General features: G+C 39.1%; 1 protein-coding gene across 3 annotated transcripts in view; it reads left to right on the forward strand.

Moving 5' to 3' along the window:
- Pik3c2g (phosphatidylinositol-4-phosphate 3-kinase catalytic subunit type 2 gamma) overlaps positions 1-22,431 on the forward strand; it is a 311,639-nt gene that overhangs the window by 96,499 nt on the left and 192,709 nt on the right. For all 3 annotated transcript variants that reach the window (XM_052172749.1, XM_052172750.1, XM_052172751.1), the window contains 2 exons: positions 5,613-5,801; positions 19,185-19,278. In XM_052172749.1, coding sequence (XP_052028709.1) covers positions 5,613-5,801; positions 19,185-19,278 — 283 coding nt within the window. The remainder of the gene's footprint in view (positions 1-5,612; positions 5,802-19,184; positions 19,279-22,431) is intronic.

A 22,431-nucleotide genomic window follows, 5' to 3' on the forward strand; every position in this document is an offset into this window, starting at 1 on the left:
ATGATGCAAAGAGAACATTATTTTAGGGGTGTAGGGGGCTTGAGGATGGAAATAGGGGCTGATCTGATCAAGTTTTATCATATGTGCTTCAATTCTCAAAATAAAGGAAAATTAGAATTCAAAACATTAAAAGTAAAATTATCCACCATGCACTTGGAGTTAATTTAAACACACAAATAGCCCTGGCTATCTTGGAACTCACTCTGTAGATCAGGCTGGCCTCGAACTCAGAAATCTGCCTGCCTCTGCCTCCCAAGTGTACCACCACTGCCCAGCACACAAACTCCTAATATATATAAATGAATATATCTAATTTTAATTTATTAGGTTTGATCTTTTTGTTTAAACATGTTTAACATTTCAAAACATTGCCATCTTTTCCATACTTAAAATCTTTCATTCCCGTCACACTGAATGATGTTCTTATATGTGGCACACTTTCCCAATGTAAACTGTTTTATTTTATTTTATTCTCTCCTATTCTATTCTATTCTATTCTATTCTATTCTATTCTATTCTATTCTATTCTATTCTAGTCTAGTCTAGTCTATTCTAGTCTAGTCTAGTCTATTCTGTTCTATTTGGTAAGAGTAGTAAGAGAGGCTTTGGGCAGTGGAGGTGGCAAAGGCATGAAAAGAGATTGCCGTTTTTGTGTTAAGAGGACCATGAGATGCATCCGCCATCTTTAGGTCTTAAAGACAGCTTTTAATGGCAGCTACTCCGAGAGGAAGCACAAACCTTTAGAGCATACTTGTTTTACACACACTGTATGAGAAGAACAGTGGATGGGACTGGAAGCATAGCAATAGAGAACTCAACACACCCAGGATAGAAGCTGAGGAGAGAAAAACTTAATGTGCAGATGAGACGTATGACTGCAGCGTGATACGTAATGGTGACGTAAGAGGACACGTGACAGACAGCAGAGCTGAGGATTTCATGAGGTGAGAGGGTCCAACAAAGGCCCCTTGGGGCAGTTGACATTCGAATGTCAACTTAAATGGATAATACTGTCTAGAATATAAAATTATGTGCAGAGTTTAGAAAAGAGCAATTCAGAAAAGTAAATACCCATTCTGAGTCTCGGGCTGTGAGAGGGACTGCCACGTATCGGAAGTCTTTGGAGGGAATTTTGTCACTAGTTTGAAGTGAATGAAACCAATAATCTCAAACTATAGAGCAGGACCCAACACCTGCCATGGCTATACTGGAGGTTCACATTTGGGCTCAACCTAACTCATGGGCGTCTCCCAGCCCCCACCGAGTCTGATTAGTGTTCCCATGTGTACATGGCATGGTGTGTACTACCTATAGGAAACCTATCAGTGGCTGCATTCTCAAAAAGGAACGACTCACAGCCCTGCAATCACACAGTGCTAATTGATCCTCAATGGTAGTTGCTCCACAGTTGGGGTGTGTGGAGAAGACCTCTGCCATGCATGATGAGAATTTGGCTAATTCAACCTTGTATGAGATCTCATGCAGGCATCATGGGAGCTGTGAGTTCAGGAAAGCAACAACCTTGCCATGTCTAGAAAGCAGCATCTCGTAGCTTGGTGCCCCGACCTCCACTGTTACATTATTTTAGGCTCCTTTTCTTCTATGTTCTCCGAGTCCAGGTGGTGGTGGGCAGCTGATAAAGATGGTCTATCTGTGTGCCAGGGAGCTCGCAACTGCATTTACCTCTAGCTCTGGGAAATCCAACATCCTCTTCTGACTTCCAGGGACACACACACACACACACACACACACACCATGGAGTCACACCAATATATACATAAAAAAATCATTAATATAAAGACATATGCTTTAACAATTAGCTTTCCCAATTGAATCCTACTTGGTTTTCTGATTCAGATTTTGTTTATGTTAATGTATACATTGAAGAGGCAACATTTCCTTCTGTTTCACTTAAATATAATTATGTGCAGTACAGACTGACTCTGGACTTTGGGAACAGATGGATCACAGTGTGTGGAGTTTCCAAATAGCATTTAGTTTGGAGACTTAAATCACTTAATGTCTTATTATTTGCTTGGTGAGTTATTCCTTCTTTCAAATTAAGCACATGTAATCAGAGTCAGGAAATTCAGACTCAAGATCCAGTGCAGCAGTAACGGTGATATTTGTAAAAGCAGAAAGGAAAATAAAAGCTTCATATCACCAAATAGAATAATTCCCCATACGTGGAAAGTTAAAGGATAAATTTATACAAGAAGAATTTATCTGGAAATCAGTAGATACTTAGCATGGCATGTACCTGGCACCAGATGGTTCCTGGGGACTTACAGAAGAAGTATAACATAAGCAAAATACATAAGAAACAACCATGTTTTCAGAAATGAATTTCTCTAAGCCTGAGGATGAAGGATGTTAAAAAGGAATGCTGTGTAGTCTGGTTATTTTTAACAGAAAAGGGCAGAGATCAGAGCTTAATGATGATAAGGTAGGCAGAAACTTCAGAACACCATGTTGACAGAAGGAAGATAGGCAGACTGGGAGCTGGGCATCTGCACTGGAGTATTCAGTTACTATTTATAACCATGAAGTCTTCCATGGTCTGGAGGAGATGTGAGATGAATGTAGACTTCAGAAGCTGAGAAAAACTGAAGAACAGAAATTCAGATCATGAAAATACAGGAAGCTTATAAAACACAGCAGATATTTAATAACTGAACAAAAAAGATGCTAGTCAGGAGTAGATCTAACTGTACAGTATCTATACATAGGTGCCTTTCTAAACCTGACCTAATCTATCATAAAAAGAAAACTCAAAGGTTCAGAATATTAGCCTGTAATTAAGCCTCTGACTGAACACACTGGCTCGTTCAATACTAAAGCCATAGAAGGATGCCCTCAGCAGTGCAGAATTCCTAATAGCCAATGATTACTAACTAGAAAAATATCTGGGACATTAGCTAGCACACAATCAATTTATGAAATGAAAATTGAAAGTCAGAAAAGGTGTAGATACAGACTATATTTGGTTAATAGTTTAAATAATTTTAGAGCTTTAAAATGCAAACAATGGTTTCAGTACAGCAACACTGAAGGGAAAAAAGAATCAAATTTCACAAATTCAGCTTTCAAAATTATTCTGTAGATGTAAATAGTAGAAAGAATTATGAAATGAGTTGGGGACTTCTTTCCTTTGATTTCATGCACTATACATTTATAAATTAATAGAAATGCAACAATGATTTTAAAATAGGCAAAGCCACAGAACTCAGGGTAGAATATTCTACTGGTTATAAGGCCAGTGTGTGTTTTAGTGATGGCAAGACAATTAATGAACAGAGAATTTGGTGCCAATGACCACTCTTACAGAGCAGGAAACAACCAAGAATGATAGGGAAGGGTGGATAAGATGAAAACTTGATGCCTGAACTCAACCACAGGTAGACACTAAGTTATGATGCATCCTGTAAATGTGAAGTCTAGGACTAAAAAGCTTTCTAAGAATGAAGGTTATGATAGACAGAGAAGGAAGAAAGAGATATACAGACACAGACAGACAGACAGACAGACAGACAGAGACAGGCAGACAGACAAAGACATACTGACAGAGACAGGTAAAGAAAGACTGACAGAGACGGATGGGCAGACAGACAGACAGAGGGGGACAGACAGACAGCGACAGGCAGGCATACAGACAGGCATGCAGGCAGGGAGGCAGACACAGTCAGAGACAGACAGAGACAGACAGGCAGAGATAGACAGGCAGACAGAGATAGGCAGGCAGGCAAGTAGGCAGAAGTTGAGCTAAAGTTTAAAACTGGTTATCAAAAGACAGTAATAAAAAATAAATATGAAAGACATTCTGGGAACATATTTGCAAGACATTTATATAACAACACTGTTGTTTTCAGTATAGGAAAAGTATAAATGAATCTAAGTAAACCAGCCAAAAAGGTAGACGAAGGACAAGCCGGTGCCTCCTGAGAGATAGAGAGCAGAACACAAGGGAAATTGTCTATATGCTGAGGAGAAATTTAGAACCATGATCATGCAATTAGAAAGTATAGGACTACAAGGACAGGAAAAACTTAATAACTGTCAAGAGCACAGTTCAACTGAAAACATCACAACTTTTAGGAAAGAATGTGAAATTTTACAGCCATCTCCAATGGCTTTCTTCTTCCACAAATAGACACATGGCCAGAACCACACAGAAACTAGGTTTATCTGCAGAGAAAGAAATCGCAACCAAGGGGAAATAATTTGAAATGTAAATAAAAAATATATTGAATAAAAAAAAGATAAAAAAAAGCTTCCTTGTATATATTCATGTGATTTTGATGTATAATGTCCCTCAGAAAGGAAATAACTCATATGGCCACAAAAAAGATTACATAAGAAAATTGTAGTGTATTCACACAAGAGAATAATAGCCACTAATTATAAAGAATAGACTATTGACACACTCAACAATATGGATAATATCTAAAGCATTTTTTTTAGTGAAAGTAGCCATAAATAAAGGATTGTATTAATCTAGAGTGAAAGAAAGCAACCCTTTGCTTGCCTCTGGCAACATGAAAAAAATGCTTTGTACATTGACAGGAGTTCATTTGCTAGGTGGCAAATGCATCATTGGCCAAAATTCATTGAGTTGATTCTGTGCATTTTGTTTTATGTAAATGAGGTTTTCAGAGAGTGACACCAGGGAACAGCATCACTCAATATTAGAGAAGGAAGTTAACCAGAATAACACATGCCAGGAAAAAGAAGTAACAAACAAAGGATCTAGGCAAAGCATAAAAGTCATCTAGACATGTCAATGACTGTGCCTCTCCAATTACTTAATATTTCTCATACTCTTCTTGGAAGTCTTGGCTGATTTAGGACAAGTTGGATTGTACACTTTGGGAGAGGCAAGGGTCAAAAGTGGACATGGAGATGGTCATGTGACAGGCACTATCCTCTCAATGGACTGTATGATTTCCTGAGAGCAGCATGGTAAACTCCGCAGAAGTCACCCTCTGTGCTCTAGATTGAGGTTTCTGCTTAGGGTGGAGTGTGTGAGAAAGTGTTATCAGGGCTGTCTTGACGCCAAAGGGTTGAACTCTTGTCACCCAGGAATAAAATGAGATCTCTGTGAGGTTAGTCAGAGAACCATCTGAACTCTGGAGGAATAACTCCAAAATGACAACGTTTCATCCTTAAATTATGCCTTTTCTTCACAGACTCACTTGCTTCTCAGCTGACTCATTATAAAGGAAAAAGCATGAAACAGGACTGTTCTCCCCAGACTGAGTTCACAAGACTCACACAGACATGGTCTGTCCTAGAGGAGACACTTTGCCCACAAAAGTGACACATTTTTTTTTAAAAGGCAGTAATAGAGGGAGATAGAGGGAGAAGAGTAAATGTGAATTATCTGAAATGAAGGGGGGTTTTGTTTTGGTTTGGTCTGTTTTCTGCAAAGAATATACTAGCAGATAGTAAGCTGATAAACTAACCTATCAAAGTCCTTCATGATAAAGAACCAGTTTTCCAATAAAAACTGAGATACAATTCAGGAAACCAGAGCAAGGTTTTGTATTGGTGTTTACAACAATACTCAACACCCTCCCCTCTGACAACACACACAATTTCCTTTTTTTTTTCAGACTTTCTGAGGAAAAAAGAAGATATTTGTGGTTTTATCGTTTCTACTGCAATAATGAGAACTCCTCTCTTCCTCTGGTCTTGGGTAGCGCCCCTGGTTGGGATGAAGGGACAGTTTCTGAAGTGCATGCCATCTTGAGAAGGTGGACGTTTTCACACCCGTTGGAAGCTCTTGGTCTTTTGACGTCCAGGTAAGACTTAACATAGCAAAGTGTATGCTGATGTGTGTTAGGACCACGGAAAAACAAGACTATGCAGTTAGTCTGCGTGTTGCCAAGTTCAATAGCTGTGGACATTCATTTCAAAGAAAAGCAAGCCATGCCTGTAAATTTCAAACTCTCTAAGCTTTCATTGTATCTTTGCATAAAGATAAAGACTAATGAATGTCTATACTTTCTTAAGTGAATAGTCCAGTTTCTCTCAAAGAAAAGCAGCTGGGAAATCTGAGGCAGAAGAATTGCTGTCAATCCCGTGCCCACTTGGCATACACAGTGTGGTCTTATCTCAGAAATCAAATGCATGCGAGTCAGTTTTAACTTCCAGTTCCCACTAAAATATAAATTGATCCAAAGCTGCGCATCATTACCTGGCAAAATCCTGGTCATTTTTTATTTTTTGCTGAAGACTTAAAATAATAGAACAATTATTCCCCATCGTCCCGAAATTGGCTAATGAATGGGAAGTTAGCTCAAAGTCTGACATCAGCAATTGACAGAGAAGAGGAAAACATTGACTCATTTTCGATGGAATATGCTAATTGCATGCAGAGCATATACAGAATAAAAGTGGAGGACATAAAGAGAAATAACCCACTTTTGAAATGAGTAACAGATCTGACAAGTACTTTTAAAATTATACAAATATCCAGGAAGTACCTGAGAAGATACTTCATTTGATATTGGCTGTTGGGAAAACTGCAGAGGAAACCAAGCAGAGCACTTGAGCGCTTTCTTTCACCAGGCCTGACAGGTATCAGGAAGTGCAGAGCATTGCAGAGGAGGCAGAGAAATGTAAACCTTGCTGTCTGGGGGAAACATGTACAGGGGCAGGGATGCCCAGCCTGGCAGTTATTGAACACTAAATTCCATTATGATCCAGTAATCCCAACTCTTAATTTTATACCCAAGATTAGTAATAAAAAACGTTTATGCCACTCAAACCCCATACATAGTTATTGAGAAAATCATTGGTCTTAAAATATACAGGCAAACCAAATGCCCACCAATGGAACAATGAAAGGCACTCTGTGTAGTGTCATAATAAAAAGAACAATACTGATATATGTGACAATGTGGGTGAACTTTGAAGTAGTACACTAAGTGAAAGACAATGCCACAGACCAAGGGCCACATGCTCTGTATTCCCATTTGTATGAAATATGTAGAATGGACAAATCTATAGGGGCAGTTAGTATATTCATAGTAACATAAGGTCAGGACAGGTGAGTGGAAATGTGTGCAGTGGTCATAAGGAGAGGTGTGTGTGTGTGTGTGTGTGTGTGTGTATGTGTGTGTGTGTGTGTTTGCAGTTATGTTTTATAAAAATCAAATAGATTTATATTTAAGTTATATTTTGAAAAACATAGTTTTTTGAACATTTTGAGCTCAGTGTTCAAAAATGCTGTCAACCAAAGCCAAGGGTCTGAGTGTGATCTCTGGAAGCCAGGTAAAGGTGATGGAAAAGACCTGACTCCTGCAACTTGTCCTCTGACCTCTGCATGCATGCAGTAGCACTCTGAAGTACATGGTCACACAGGTATATGCCACACACATACACATATACACATGCACACACACACACACATACACACACACACATGCACAACATACACACAATTTAAAAACAAACCATTAAAAGTAGAACACTGCTTTGAATTTTAACAAAATAAAATAAATGCAGTAGCACATGCCTTAATCCTAGCACACTGGAGGCTGAAGCAGGAAGATTGCTATATGCTAGCATCTGGTCTGAAGAATTACCAAGCCAGTCTGAACTATAATAGAAGACTGTCAAAAAAAATGCTTCAACCAAAATAAATAAATAAATAAATAAATAAATAAATAAATAAATAAATAAATGAAAGAATAATCAATACAAGATTTTTAAGTTTGATTTTTGGGACAACTTTCACTATCTTCCCAACAGGCTGTCTTCATTCAGACTCACCGTATTTTACACATTGTCTAATGGCCTTAAATGTCATTGCACTTCAAAAAGTGCGTGGGATATTGTTCTAGAGATTTTCCTCAAAAAAAATATAGCAATTCTGTTTACTGGCATATAAAATGCAAGAATTTATTAAACTAATTTCTCTATTCTCTGATCCCTAAATATTAAACCTAACCCTTCTCCACACAAACAGAGCTTGACAGTCTACTTGAGTCTTATTTTCAGTGTACAAGTCAGAGTTTTGAATTCATGACTTTAATATTCTCTTCATCCAGTGCCCACAATAACTCTAAGAAGAAGTAAACATTATCAGTTTTCTAATTTTACATTCACGAATATTAAGACTCACAGAGATTGTCATCCTGTGACCTAATAATTGAGGGGCTGAGAATCTGGTGTTGCCCCTGGTGCAGGCAGAACTTGCCCTGTGAACCACAGTGGTACAGCTTCCTCCATGCTTCCTTCCTGGTATTTCGGATGCTGTAATAGGACATCCCCAGCACAAAGCAACTAAAGTGAAGGGGGTTATTTTGGCTGACAGTTCCAGGGTAATAGAATAAATTATGTTGGAGAAAGCATGGTCTGAAGGAGCTTGAGGCTGACCTGGTGGCTACACCCAGAGTGAGGAGAGAACGTGGAGGCACACTGTAAAGCCTAAAGCCTCCCTAGAGATGTACTTCCTCATTATCCCCAGCTGACAACCAAGTGTCCAAACAGACGCGCCTCAGTGGCTAAAAGCCTCCCGGAGGACCCAGCTTTGGTTCCCAACACATGCATAGAGTGGCTTTCTACCACTGGTACCCTAGTTCCATCGGATCTGAGGCCAACGTGGGGGATCATTTCATATTTAACTCATAATACTGCTTAAATATTCTCAGCTTTTTTTCTACCTGTGAACAGAAACGGCTATATATTATCACACTCAAATGATTTCCCTTCACTCAGCAGTGTTCTCTAGATTCACCTGACTTAACAGTCAGAGAGGTAAAGAACTACCTCCAAATCAGAGCCTGCTTCTTAAGCAGCAATCCGAGAGCCTGGGTGAATCGTGCTCTGACTGCAAGCCTTCCAGCTCCTTATCGTGCACCAGACAGGTCACAGCAAGGTTGGCTGTGAGTTTCCATTGGGAGCATCCTGTGACTCCCACTCTTGGTTTAACTGAACTGCTAAAGAACTTGAGGACAAGCTGTTCCCAGAAACGAGCCTTTCCACAACTCTAAATTCAAAAGCTGACATTCCTGAGAACAGAGTGTGCTTATTATGTAAGCTAGTAAAGAGAAGGCTCTCCCATGTTCTGCTTCTTCTTTTCCCTCTTCTCTGAGGCAACTGCTGTTGTTTGGTTTAACCTCTGGAGAACTGGTTTACTCCAGCTTGAGTTTTGGAGAATCTGTGTACTGCAACTTACTTCATTCTGCCTTAAGACTCTCCAGCGCATTCATGTTTATTCTAAACAAGAGACTGTTGGTGCTTAATCTACACAGACCAGGCCACTGAGTGTTCACATCTCCACCACTGAGGGCTGGCAGTGTGCTCTCTGGGTGTTAGTCCGTCCATTAGAGAAGGGCATACCAGCAAAGACCTGAGCTAAGATCGATGCTTCTGGGCAAATGGCTGCTGTTTTTCTGAACCCTGATACAAAAGCACAAGAATCCAGTGGATAACAGCAAATAAGTTACCAAAGCACTGAAAAGTCATTTTAGTGAAAAGATTTATACTTAAAAAGCAACTCGGGAAATTACATCAGGAACTTAAATAAAATGCACGAAAGGCACCAAATTTTGCTCCCCTCACATGATGTAAAATTATTGTTTTTCAGGAAGAAAAGCAATATTAAATAAAGCAAGCCCCAGCTTTCAAAATCAATTCTCTTGTGAAGATGGTTCACTAAAATACTCACACAAAGCCACTCGCTTCCTTGTTTGTTGGGTAGATTAATTTATATGAAGTCAGTCCTGGCTAGCATCGTAAGTCGGAAGTATGAAATTCACAGTAGTGAGCCGATTAAAACTTCTGTTTATTAGATACCTAATTCAGCTATGGACTGTGGTGTTGCTTTTCCATTTATTGAGCAAAAATATGTGCTATGCACTTAGTCAGAAATGAAATAAGCCATGGTGACTGTTGCTAAGAAAAACACACAGTTTGTAAGGAGAGGCCACCGCAGGATGTGCTCTGTTATGCATTAATTAAAGTAAAGCAGTGAGTGCTAGAGGAGCCCAGAGAAGGGAAAGGCAAAACATCCCACAGAAAGTACTCCTTTCCAGTGAAACGGAATCTGACTACAAGCTTTGCAAAGATTTCTTCAAGAGCAGTAGCTTGTGTGTAGTTATGAGTTTTTAGATGACAGTGATTAATTTAGCATTATAGAATTTCATGGCATTACAATATTGCAAACATTGACCTAAGAAAGATTGTGGAGCCTTCCTTGTGATCTAGGTAGGAAATACAATGCTATTACTCCAGTCCCTGGAATTTTGTTTACAGGCTTGTATTAAAAAGCATACTTGTAGCAATAATGTGAAGAATACAGTTTTGAAAAAAAAAATGAGACGGCCTTAAGGATATTAGCTGGTTGTCAGGTTTAATACTAATCTACTTGCAAAATGATTCTTGGCTTGGTCTTGGTACCAGTAGAGATCTATAGAGTAGACTGAAGAAATATTTCAGAAGAAAGCCACAAAGAGAGAAGAGGTAATAAAGAATTCAAGTTTAGATTGAATGTTTGACAACTCCCCCCCCATGGACTGACACACAGGCCTTTGAAGGAATAGTGGATCTGAGCAGCATAGGCTGAAGGGCTTTGTTTACAACAGAAAACCTAAACGTGTGGTCTCTAGGAACGACCCAGTATGTAATTACATAAGAGTTCTGAAGCTTTGTAGGAACAATGCACCTCAAAGAATAATAGCAGACTTAAAATCTTTAGAAGAAACCAACAAGCAGATGTTTAGAAAACAGGGACAGAGCAGCTTTGTAAGTGCACTACGAAGTAAGGAAAACCAAGGGACAGGGAAAGAGTATCTGTGATCTGAGAGAAGCCAGGGAAGGTGCTGTAGCATCCAAACAGAGACATGCCTTGGAGAAATAGTCAATGCCATTAGGCCTTAAATAGATCAATAGAATTAGAAGAGCCACCACTAACCAGAGTATGAAAAGTTCTTTCTTTTCATATGCTTTTGATTTTCTTTGTTAGTTGACCTATCAAAGCATTACATGTTAATGGGATTCCCTGTGAGTCTTTGCTGCATGTGCGTGTGCATATATATATATATATACATATATACATATATACATATATATGTGTGTATATAACATATATTATATGTATGATATATACAATATATAATATAATATTATTTAATGTTTAATGTTTAATATTTAAATTTAATATAGAAATATAAAATTACGCTAGTCAGTATGTTCGACTTATCATTTTATAGTAAGAATGTTTAAAAACTATTCCTTTTGTATGATGAAAATGTAGTTAGTTAATTCTCAACTCTGAGTCTATAGATGATCCATTAGACAGTGTGTCTGTATAGTCCTCTTGTCTCCTTGGCTTGGGGATTCATTATCCCTGCTTCTGGTTCATGGCTGATCCAGTACCCAAGTCAAGTTAGATAATTACACAGCTCACTATTGTGTCACTTTTCAGTTGCTATGCTAAGATACTATGACAATGAACAACCTAAGGAAGAAAAAGTTTATTTGACTTATGGTTCTAGGGGGATAGAGTCCACCATAGCTAGGGAAGCGTGATGTGGGCAGAGCAGGAAGCTGCCTAACCACATTTTCATATACACATATGAAACAGAGAGAACAAGAAGTAGTGTGAAGAAATGAACCTTCAAAGCCTTCCCCCCAGTAATGTGCTTCCCCAGCAAGGGTCCACCTCATAAACATTCCACAACTTCCTCAAACAGTTCCAACTACTGAGGACCAAGTCCATGGGGGACATTTCTCATTCAAATTGCCACATCATTGTTATGTCAACATTGATCCATTTAGAATATAATAAATAAGTAACAGACACAACCTAGTCATTTTATTTTATATGTAGACATGATAATTTCTAGTCCATAAATCAAAAGGCCTTTCTGGAAAATTAGTAAGGCAGCCAATCTTGGTCTGAGATTTGGGTTCTGGTTTCCATGTTAACGGATGTCCTTGGGAAAACATCTTGAGCTCTGAGACCCACCATCTTCCAGTATATCATGAGGAGATTGCACTTGCTTTCCAAGTCTTCATGGCTTCTGGTATTCTGTCAGCACACAAAGCTCCTTGAAGGAACATGCATTATTCAGTATGCAGAGGAACTCAATCACTGTAAGAATCCTCATTCATCATTTTCCCTGGAATAATAAAACAAACCTGTCAGATCCTATCACTTTTCCTATCAGAAACACAACACAGATATTCATATTGGCATTTTTCTCCCCCAGCTGATGCAGAGTGTGTCATCAGACTCAAAACCTCCTGGAGAAATACACTCTCCTTCTGATGATTCCTAATTCCAGCCTGACACAGGAGCTTTTAACTGTGAATAGCCGTGTGGCATTCTCCATGAATTCTCACTCTGCATTCTGAAAGTCTGACATTTCTTTTATGCTGAAATTTGATCTCAGATTTCTTTGCTTTTCCGTTTACTCAAAGCTGCTTTTTCTCTTGAAGGTTGATATTTGTCATCTCCCGTTTTGCTTTCAAACAGTGCTTTAACAACTTTCAGCAAAATATTTCCCCATGTCATATCATGAGCTAGAAAGGATTGGGGGGGCAATGAGGACAAGGATGGGGGTAAAATAATACAAGACTATAAATGACATAAATTAGCTGAATGGAAAGATTAAAATATATATTTTCCATCAAAGAATCACTTCTTGAGCCCACCAGTTTTGTTGAAGGTGGCCTCAGTCCCCTGTAATAGTCTCACAGGCTGCTGAAGAAGAAAGGGATGGAAAGATTTGGGAACAGAGAAAAATGTGGTATAGTTGCATAAACCCGTATACTGCTATCTCAGAAGCAGACCAGAGGTTCTGATTCCTGTCCTTGAAAATGCACAGCAATCACACAAGCTGCTATTTGTGTGACAGAGGTTGTTCAAGTGAGGACTGAAATCCCAAAAAAATGTAAGCAGACCAACCACAAGGACAGGGCTGTTGTCATAGTAATTTGAAAATAGTTTTTTTTTATATGACACTCATGAAGGTAGAGGTGAAGATTCCCTAGGTTCTATGACTTCAATATTGCAAGAGATTTTGTGTACATATAGAAAAAAGGACCCAGCTTTCTTCTACAAGCCAGACATGGAATATCATGCACAAAAATGTATAGTAGTTATCACTCCCCTGACTAAATAATTTCTACTTTTCAGCATGACTATTTTGGGCAAAACTACAATATCACTTTAACATGGAATAAGAAGAATATTAATGTAATTTAAATCAGATAATAAATGTTTTAAATATCCTAATTTTATTTCTACTATAGCTATTGATAAATATAGTTGGAGTATTTTGTAAAAAGCACTTCGTGAATGCTTCAATGATTCTAAGAATGTAAAATATCCTGAGGCCCAAAACTGGAGAGGTGCTGCTATGAACAAGCCCTGACCACTGGTCTGTTCTTGCGTCCATCTCGAGCCACTGTTGCCCAGGCACCTGGCTCTGTTCCCGCCCATTTATGAGCAGAGACCTGTCACTCCACCTGAACCATATGTCACTAGAATTCCTTTGAAAAGTGTTCATCCTGAAATGGATCAACTGCTCAATTCTTCACTTTCCCAGTTTACCATGTGGCTTTTGTTCTTCCCATTAGCCTCAGTGGTCTTGGTCCTGGAAGACTCCTTTCACCCCTGTGTTCTCACCAAGCAATGGACCGTATTTGATTTTTCATCCATTTCTTAGCAATCGCTCTACAGAGTTGCACTGATATCGGCTAAGAGTGCTAATCTTTTAGAAAATGCCAGAGAAACCACTTTAGCTTAGTTCAGAGGCCAGTGAAACACTGAATCACAAACCAAAGAGGAGGTCTGGTTTTAACCCAGACTTCAGACATATTTCCTGCAGTGCTTTGCATGAGCAACGTCCTCTATGGTCCTGAGTGTTCACGCACTTGAGTGCTACTTAGTGGTATTGTTTGGAAAGGTATGGAACCTTTCGGAAGCATGACCTGGCTAGGGGAGATATGCCACTGTGGGCAGGCAGGCTTTGATGGTTTACAGCCTCACTTCAGATTCTCCACCCGCCCCCACACCCTGTGGGATTCAGATTTGATCTCAGCTTCCGGTGCCATCCTCAGGTCATCACATCTTACCCACCATTGTGGGCTTTCTCTATATAAGCTGTAATAAACTCTTCCCTCCGTAATGCTCTCTTGTTCCTGGTGCTTTACTGCTGCATCAAGGAGCAACTTTGTTTTTCTTCAATAAGTGAAAACTTTCCTCATCTTTCATGACCTCCTTCCTGACAAGCAGGAGCACGCCTACTAGATCTAGGTCTTTGTATTTCAAACCGGATTTTCAGTTATGAGATTGTGAGGACTTAGTTTCTGATTAATTAATCATAAGGATGCTTCCTGTAAATTAGCAAGATACATCACCCTGACGGGTTTCCCAACAGTGCTTTTGTAAAGAGCCAAACCATAAGCATGAATTTCCGTTCCTGCACTAATCAGCAGTCACTGGGGTGTTGAAATTACCCAAGGTACCGCCTAGCTCCCAGCAAGGACTGTGCATGTGTGTCAAGAAGTCAAATCATTTGGAAATTCAGTATAACCTGGCTTGTGGAAATGTTCACATTGGTTGCAGGTCTTCTGTTACATGTGACATTTTGGTCTGTAAATATCAAACCAAAGTCAGATTCCACACGGGGAACCTTCTCCTCATTAATGAAAGAGCTACTGAGCAGGAAATGCCAGCAGTTAAATCCCTATAGGATGTTTAAATAATTTCACACATTGCAGGGAATAAATGCCAGGATTTGCAGAACATGTTTGTCTATTGATCTACACCTGACTTCAGGGCCTATGAGAAAACAAGCATTCTTTCTCCAGAGACCTATTTTGTCAGAAGAATATTCTAAATTAACTAGAAAACAGGATGCTCGCTTTTCCCCCACACAATGACAATCCTTCTTTAAAAGAGCATAATATTTGATGTTTCTTCCAGTTCTAGTAATGAATTCATAGTTATTCACATATCTTCATTGATTTCCAGGATGGATATTCCTTTAAAAGCTATTTTTTTAGTAGGCTTGAAAAAACTAGGTTAGAAAATTAAACTTATGTGTGAAACTTCCCTTAATGTATTTGAATTAATATTTTGATATATTCTATCTTTTTATTAGGAATAATGAATCAATATTTATTATTTTTTAAAAAGAAAACATTGATACTGAAAATATAGTATATACATATATGGAAATGACACAGTGAAACCTATTACTTTGTGTACTAAAGACTAATGCTATACTACTATAATGCACTTTTGGGTCATCAAATTCCCCATTGTTATACTTGGTGCCTGTATATAATCTACAAGACACTCATCACATATTTAGTATTAGACATAGATAATATCTCCAGTGTTTTTCATAAGCATGAACATGTCTTCATGAACATGTTTTATTATATCCTTAGGATTGATTCACAAAGGTTAAATTGCTATATCAAAAATGAGCACAACCTAAAAGAATTTTGTCTGTTTCATTTTAAAACCTGTCCTGCACTGCCAGCACTGTGTGAAGGAACCCTTGTTTTAGGAACATTAACAACATCACAAGCATCTCCTGCGGTGGCCCACTCTTGCAAAAATAGTCAGATGCATGTGATATTTGGATACACTTGAATGTCAAGTGAGTCTTTAGTCATATCGCAAGATATCATGTGATATTTCCAATTTCTCTCCCAATTTCTTTCTGACCATCAAGCCAAGGTAATAAACAAACAAACATCCCCTCCACCAAAATGCAAACATGATTCTCTGAATCTGCACGTACAATTTCCCTTTTACATTTCACTATACAGGTATAGTGATTTTTTTCTTCTGCCTGGGGACCTTGAAAGAAGTTCTTTTTCATTGCCTTCAGATTTATTTTTTCTTACCCTTTTGAAAAAGTATGAAATTTGTGTAGGTGGTGTTTGAGGAATTAAACCTGTTGCAACCAATTTAAATGATCTTAGCACACAGCAAGAAATAGTCTGTTTCTCTATATATCCCCAGCACTGTTTTTTATCATTATCAATGCATTTTGATTAATCACCTACACTTCAGAGAGCATGATGCTAAATCCTAGAAGTAAGAACAAATGCAATACACGTTACCCTCAGTTAGTTCCATCCCTCATTGAAGAATGGGGACACATTTTTTTAAATTATAATAAATATTAGTGCTTATTAGCTAATCACAAGTGACCAGAAGTAAATTAAAGGACACAGAAATTATTATTAAAATGGCCACATTCAAAGGAGTCCAATGTACATGTATGTATGTATGTATGCATGTATGTATGCACATTTTTGTGTATGCACACACAAATTTTGTATGTGCAGGTGCAATAGCCTGCATATGCATGTGTAGAGACAAGAGATCAGTATCAGATATCTTCCTCAATCTCTCAATCTCTCTCTCTCTCTCTCTCTCTCTCTCTCTCTCTCTCTCTCTCTCTCTCTCCTCTCTTTACTATTGGAAGAGAATCTCTCACTGACCTTGGAGCCCACCAATTCAGCAAGGCTATCTGACCAATGAGCTTCAACATTCTTTCTATCCACCACCATCCCAGACGTGCTAGGTCTATAGATGTCTGTCCTGTACCCAACTTCTATGTGCATACTGGGGCCATCACCTGAACCCATGTTATGAAGGAGACTAGAATCTTGAAAAAAGAAATCAACAAGTTTCAAGAAGAGATTACAGTGTCCGCAGGGGTGAAGTGCGCGTGTCACAGCAAGGATTTGGCTCAATAAATTTGCAAGGGAAAAAATGTGGACTCTTTAGCCCTTAATATCTACTTAGTAAGTGAGCATAGGAGGAATCTATCAGTAGAACACCAGTTAATATATTATGAGAAATTAACTTACACTATGATATATAAATGCTTCAGCCCACGTGAGGATCTCCTGAACCACAGAGTTGAAGAAGACATTAATAGCAAGTATAGATGCTAGAACTGTTATGATAGAAAAGCCAGCCACCTTGGAAGCTGACTTGTGGAAAGTGAAGAGGCTGCCCCTACAGGGACATCTTCCACTTTGATCTAGGAAATAATAAACAGAGGAGTCAGCCCTCATCCTAGTACATCGTTTTTGCATTCTGTAGGGAATATGGGGGTTAGTTCTGTAGAAAACCAGCTCGGCCAGAAATAGCATCCAAGGAGAGATGATATTTAAGCATGGCCTTCAGGCTAAAAGTGTGGGAAGTGTAAAATAAAGAGCCAAAAAGCATCAACATATCACTGTTGGACTTTGGAGGCCTTATGACTATAGAAAGATGGCAAGAGGAGAGTCAGCTAGTGGACATATGTAAGAAGAAAAGTAATGGATTTCACTTTGATACTGTTCAGGCAAGTAGGTAGAGAGTCACCACACTTCTGGAGGTCCTGGGGACACATCCATGACCAAAACAAGACAGACCAGCTCACTGCTCATGACAGTCAAGATCTAGAGTATGGAAATGAATGCTCAGTATTCATGTATGCAGCATATATAGTATCCACCAGAGCTTTTCCTGTGTGATGTTCCTTTTATTCCTTTGTTGTTATCCATATCAATGACATGAAATGGGCAGAGAAGACAGTGTGAGTGACCCAACGTGGGCATCAGCATCCATCACCATTCCCTTTAAACAACGGTCTTCAAACTCAACCTTGATATTGACGGACTTTAGACAAATGGCGTAGTAATTGAGAACAATTAGAGCCCATTAAATTTAGTTAGGAAAACCTAAAGTCTTAAGATGCTGAAATGGGCTGACCTACACCTGGATTTCCATTGCACTGTCTCTTGGACTGCACATGGTGTGCTGAGATCCTCCAGCCTCAGTGATGTTGTGTTAGATGTGTCTGGAATATGGTTTTCGTCACACCTTTTGGATAGGCTCTTTACAGGGAAAAAGAAATGGGACTATCAGGGGACTTTTTGGTCATAAATGTTTGTTTCAAGTAAATAGGCTTCAGAGTGAAACCCAAGTTGCCATCAAAACCCAGTGTAAACTTAAAAAATAAAAGCAAGCTATTGAGCTTCTAACTTGCTCCCAAGGACAGTTGAGGGACACAGGGCACAGCCATTATTTTTTTACTTGACTCCAGTTGCCTAGTGTTCATTTCACCCTTCAGTAACCTAATATCCTTCTTAAAAAATGAATAAAGTTTTCTGACTTGCATGCCACAGGAAGCCAATCTTCAGTGCCCTCATCCGACTGACTGGAAAAACGGCAGTCCTTTCCCTGCAAAAGGAATGCAATGTTTCTTCGTTTATTGGTCATTGTTTTATTTTTGAATGGCATAGGTGTTCCTTCTAGTTTTAAATTTTGCCCCGTTTTACTATTTTTGAAAGCTTCTCCCTTTTAAACTAGATATTCTTAAGTCTTGTTGAATCTCTTCCTGTCAGTTCTACAGGTCAGAAGCATTTCAACGCAGTGTAGTGCCTTAGTGACTTCAGACACTTCCAGGAACCTTGAGATAATTGAATTTAATTGTTGGATGGTGCAAGGTGGGGGTGACACAAACAGTTCATTGGAGAATAAAATTGTTTGGGGAAATGTGGGTTCAGATGCTAACCACCTTCACAAATTCAGTTAAAAAACTCATTTTTGTTAGCTGCCTAGGGGATCTTAACTCATTACAGTCTTCAAATGCATCACAGTCTCGTAAAATTTATTCGTATTAAGCTATGTTTGTTTATTCCTCATAAGCTACTTTCAATGTCTGGTTTTCATTAACATCTGACCAAAATTATTTGAAAATATTAGATCCCATTTTGAATCATATAAATGATCAGGTCTCCAGGAGGTGATGATTTCTTGAACAAATAGATGGCTACATAAAAAAAGCAAGAATTCTCAGATCCTTTCAGAAAAGATCTCAGCTCTCTTATACCCTTCATGTCAAAAGTCTAGTCAATGGGGCATTCTCCCACAGAGCATGTGAGTAGATGGAATATGAAAAGAAGTGAGTGCTACTGATTATCTTAATTGATTGGGGGATGATTACATGACCCATGCACTAGAACTTACTCTGTGTCCTAGACACACACACAAACACACACACATGTGTATGTCTATTTATATATAATTATATGTTTCATTATATATCCATATATGTTTATTCATATATATATATATTCATACATATATGTACACACACACACACACATTACAAATTCAATTCTGTAGTCACATTAACTGTTTTCAGGTTTCCAGACCAAGACATTCGTGAAGTCGCCATTCAACAATTAGACACCCTCTTGACTGACGAGCTACTGGACTGCCTCCCACAGCTGGTTCAGGTAAGAGCTAAGGGTCACCGAGGCATTCTTGGGTTCTGAGTCATCACTCTTTAAAGATTCCCTGTGTAAGTCCATGAATTCACTAAATAGTTACATGGCAGTTTGGCCAAGGAAGAACTCTATTACATCCTATGTGTTCGAGTGATTAATACAGACATTTTTCTATACAAAGTTGATAACCTAACAAAAAGTAAAGGCCCCAAAGTAAATATCCTCAAGCCAATTTCACTTAGTGATTAGTATCGGGAAACCATGGCAACATTTGTGAGGGGGGAATCCTTCTCATGCCAGAATATGTAAAGCAATGAGGCATCCACTGAGGAATCACTCTGTGGACAGCCACTACCTACTGACCAAAAATGCACACCATTTGTGCATTTTTTGTTATTCATATAGAGTTTTTACTGCTGGTTATTACTCTTGAGAAAGTAATTTTTAACACCCAGTTAGCACAATTTAGCTGCACTAACCACCACAGCACTGAGAAAATTTAAGAAATCAATGTGAAGGTACCTGGAGCTATGAGTGACCCTGACATTCTGAAGGTGAAGAAAAGTTAAGAATGATGTCACAGAGTTTACACATGAGCAGGTAAAGGAGCAAGTGTTGCTGTAGAGGGAAGCTTTGTTCCAATTCAGTTGTACTCGGAGTATTGAAGAAGCCCAACATACCATCCTCTGGCTTTTTGTTTTGTCTTGTTTGCTCGGTGTATTTGTGTGTGTGTGTGTGTGTGTGTGTGTGTGTGTGTGTGTGTGTGTGTTTGTAATAACAACCCAGGATGTTATTTATCAGATGTCAGCCACCATTTTGTTTGAGACAAGGCCATTCACTAATCTTGATCTCGACAAGTAAACTAGGCTGGATTGCCAGTGAGTGCCAGGGATCTGCCTGTCTCTGCCTCCCTGACGTTGCGATTTCAAGGTTGGCTACCATGCCTGACATTTTTACATGTGTTCTGGACATCAAACTCATGTATTAATGCCTGCAAGGCAAACACTTTACCAACTGATCAACCTCCTCTGATGGAGACTCAGAAGCCCAGGAGCTCACTAGGTTGTAAAAGATGACCTTGAACATCTCATGATCCTCCTGCCTCCAGATCCCAAGTATTCCGGATTTACAGTCATGAGCCACCACAAGCAGGATGTTCCTTAAACTCAGATCTTTCCTTTCCTGATAGATTGGAATCTGCTTTAAGTGACAGTTGGCTCAGCTTTTGACCAGTGATATGAGAGGCCGAGATTGATGGGGAAACTTCTATTAATAAACTCCAATCTTACTTTTACTTCCTACACCACAACATGAACTGTTCTGACATCTTCCCGAGGGAGAGATCTAGCTGAGAAATAGCTGTGCTGTTTGCTGCTTTAAGCAATCTTTATAGTGATGACTTCCCTTCATTTGTCAGGATAATACGGTAGAAAAAGAATATTCCCCAAATGGAAACAGATGAATCCAACTCGAGGGTTCATCGTTCTTTTCATGATTCATGGGCGTGGCAGCCCTCTATAGCTAACTGAACTCGGAGGGAGGTTTCACAAAGTTTCATACAAAATGAACTCACTTCAAAGGACCAATTGGAATAGTACACATGATGCTAAGAATGCCAGATTCCAATAAAGCCAAATTGATAAAAACAAAAAACACTCAAAATCTAATATAGCAAATAAACAAATAAAAATTGGAAGAAGTTGCAGCTATGTTGTAATAGTAAAATTTATAGCATGCTCTAAGATGGGAAGAAATGTATACTGTGACTAACCAATAAACTGAGATGAAATTCACATTTATTTTAAAAATTAACTTTAAAGAACACATGTCCCATGCTGGCCTTGAAACTTTCTGGGACCTAACAGTCACCCTCTGTTGATTGGTTTTGGGAATTTCATCTTCACTTTACAGATTAGCGTGTTAATACGGCATAAGCTCTGTGACCGTAATGAAAATCAGATATGGTTCAGAATTAGAAGTCAGTTGGACAAAGACTTCAAGGTTACTGTAAACTACTGTCATTCAGATAGACTCCAAGAACAAAGTTTGTGCTAATGTGCCAAAAAGATTGCCTATGTACCATATGACACATAGGAGAGGGAAATTCTGTCATGAAGTAGTGTACAGCAATGAGTTTATAGGCAAGGAATCCAAAGGAATCCAAACTACTGGGTTCCCAAAGAAACATGGGAACAGGTGAAACAAAGCAGACATAGAAGTAAATTCTGGACCAGCTCCTGCCTCAGTGTCCACATTATGCGCCCACCTTTATAACATAAACAAAACACATGACCAACTCAGCCCAGCATGAGCATGCTAGAGACAGGAGCCCTTGGCTGCAGCTTGCCAAGCCTCTCAAGGTCATTCTACACACACTGCACCAATTCTGGTAAGTTTGCTGAAATCCTCCCACTCTAATGCCTCACCAGTCCATGAACTTTGCCATGCTTGGAGTGTGTGACATACTGAGGAGTTCCTTCAGGTATGAATGTGGGCATGAATAATCTTATTTTTCCTTTTTTCAACTGGACTGTGGAATAAAACCTGTCTTAAAACCTCATCTGTCTGTCTGTCTGTCTCTCTGTGTCTCTCTCTGTGTGTATGTGTTTGTGTATGTGTGTCTGTCCGTCTGTCTGTCTATGTCTCTCTGTGTGTGTATGTGTTTGTGTATGTGTGTCTATCTGTCTGTCTGTGTCTCTCTCTGTGTGTGTATGTGTTTGTGTATGTGTGTCTGTCCATCTGTCTCTCTGTGTCTCTGTGTGTGTGTATGTGTTTGTGTATGTGTGTCTGTCTGTCTGTCTGTCTGTCTGTCTGTGTCTCTCTGTGTGTATGTGTTTGTGTATGTGTGTCTGTCCGTCTGTCTGTCTGTGTCTCTCTGTGTGTGTATGTGTTTGTGTATGTGTGTCTATCTTTCTGAGAGAAAGAGAGAGCATGCATAAATGTATGTATGTGTGAATTGTGAGAAACAGACTTCAAAAGAAGACATGAACATCTTTAGGAAGAGACCTTGACATTCGTTTTCATATATTCAGATTACTGTGAGTGAGGCTGGTGAGATCCGAAGTGCAGGCTGGGACAGTCAAGTCTCTGCAGAGGCCAGGTAGATGTCCCAGTCAGGTCCCTGAGGACATCAGCGACTGCCATTGCTGTCTGTGTCTCTGA

This window comes from Apodemus sylvaticus, chromosome 2, assembly GCF_947179515.1.
Source record: "Apodemus sylvaticus chromosome 2, mApoSyl1.1, whole genome shotgun sequence".
NCBI classification, from domain to species: domain Eukaryota; kingdom Metazoa; phylum Chordata; class Mammalia; order Rodentia; family Muridae; genus Apodemus; species Apodemus sylvaticus.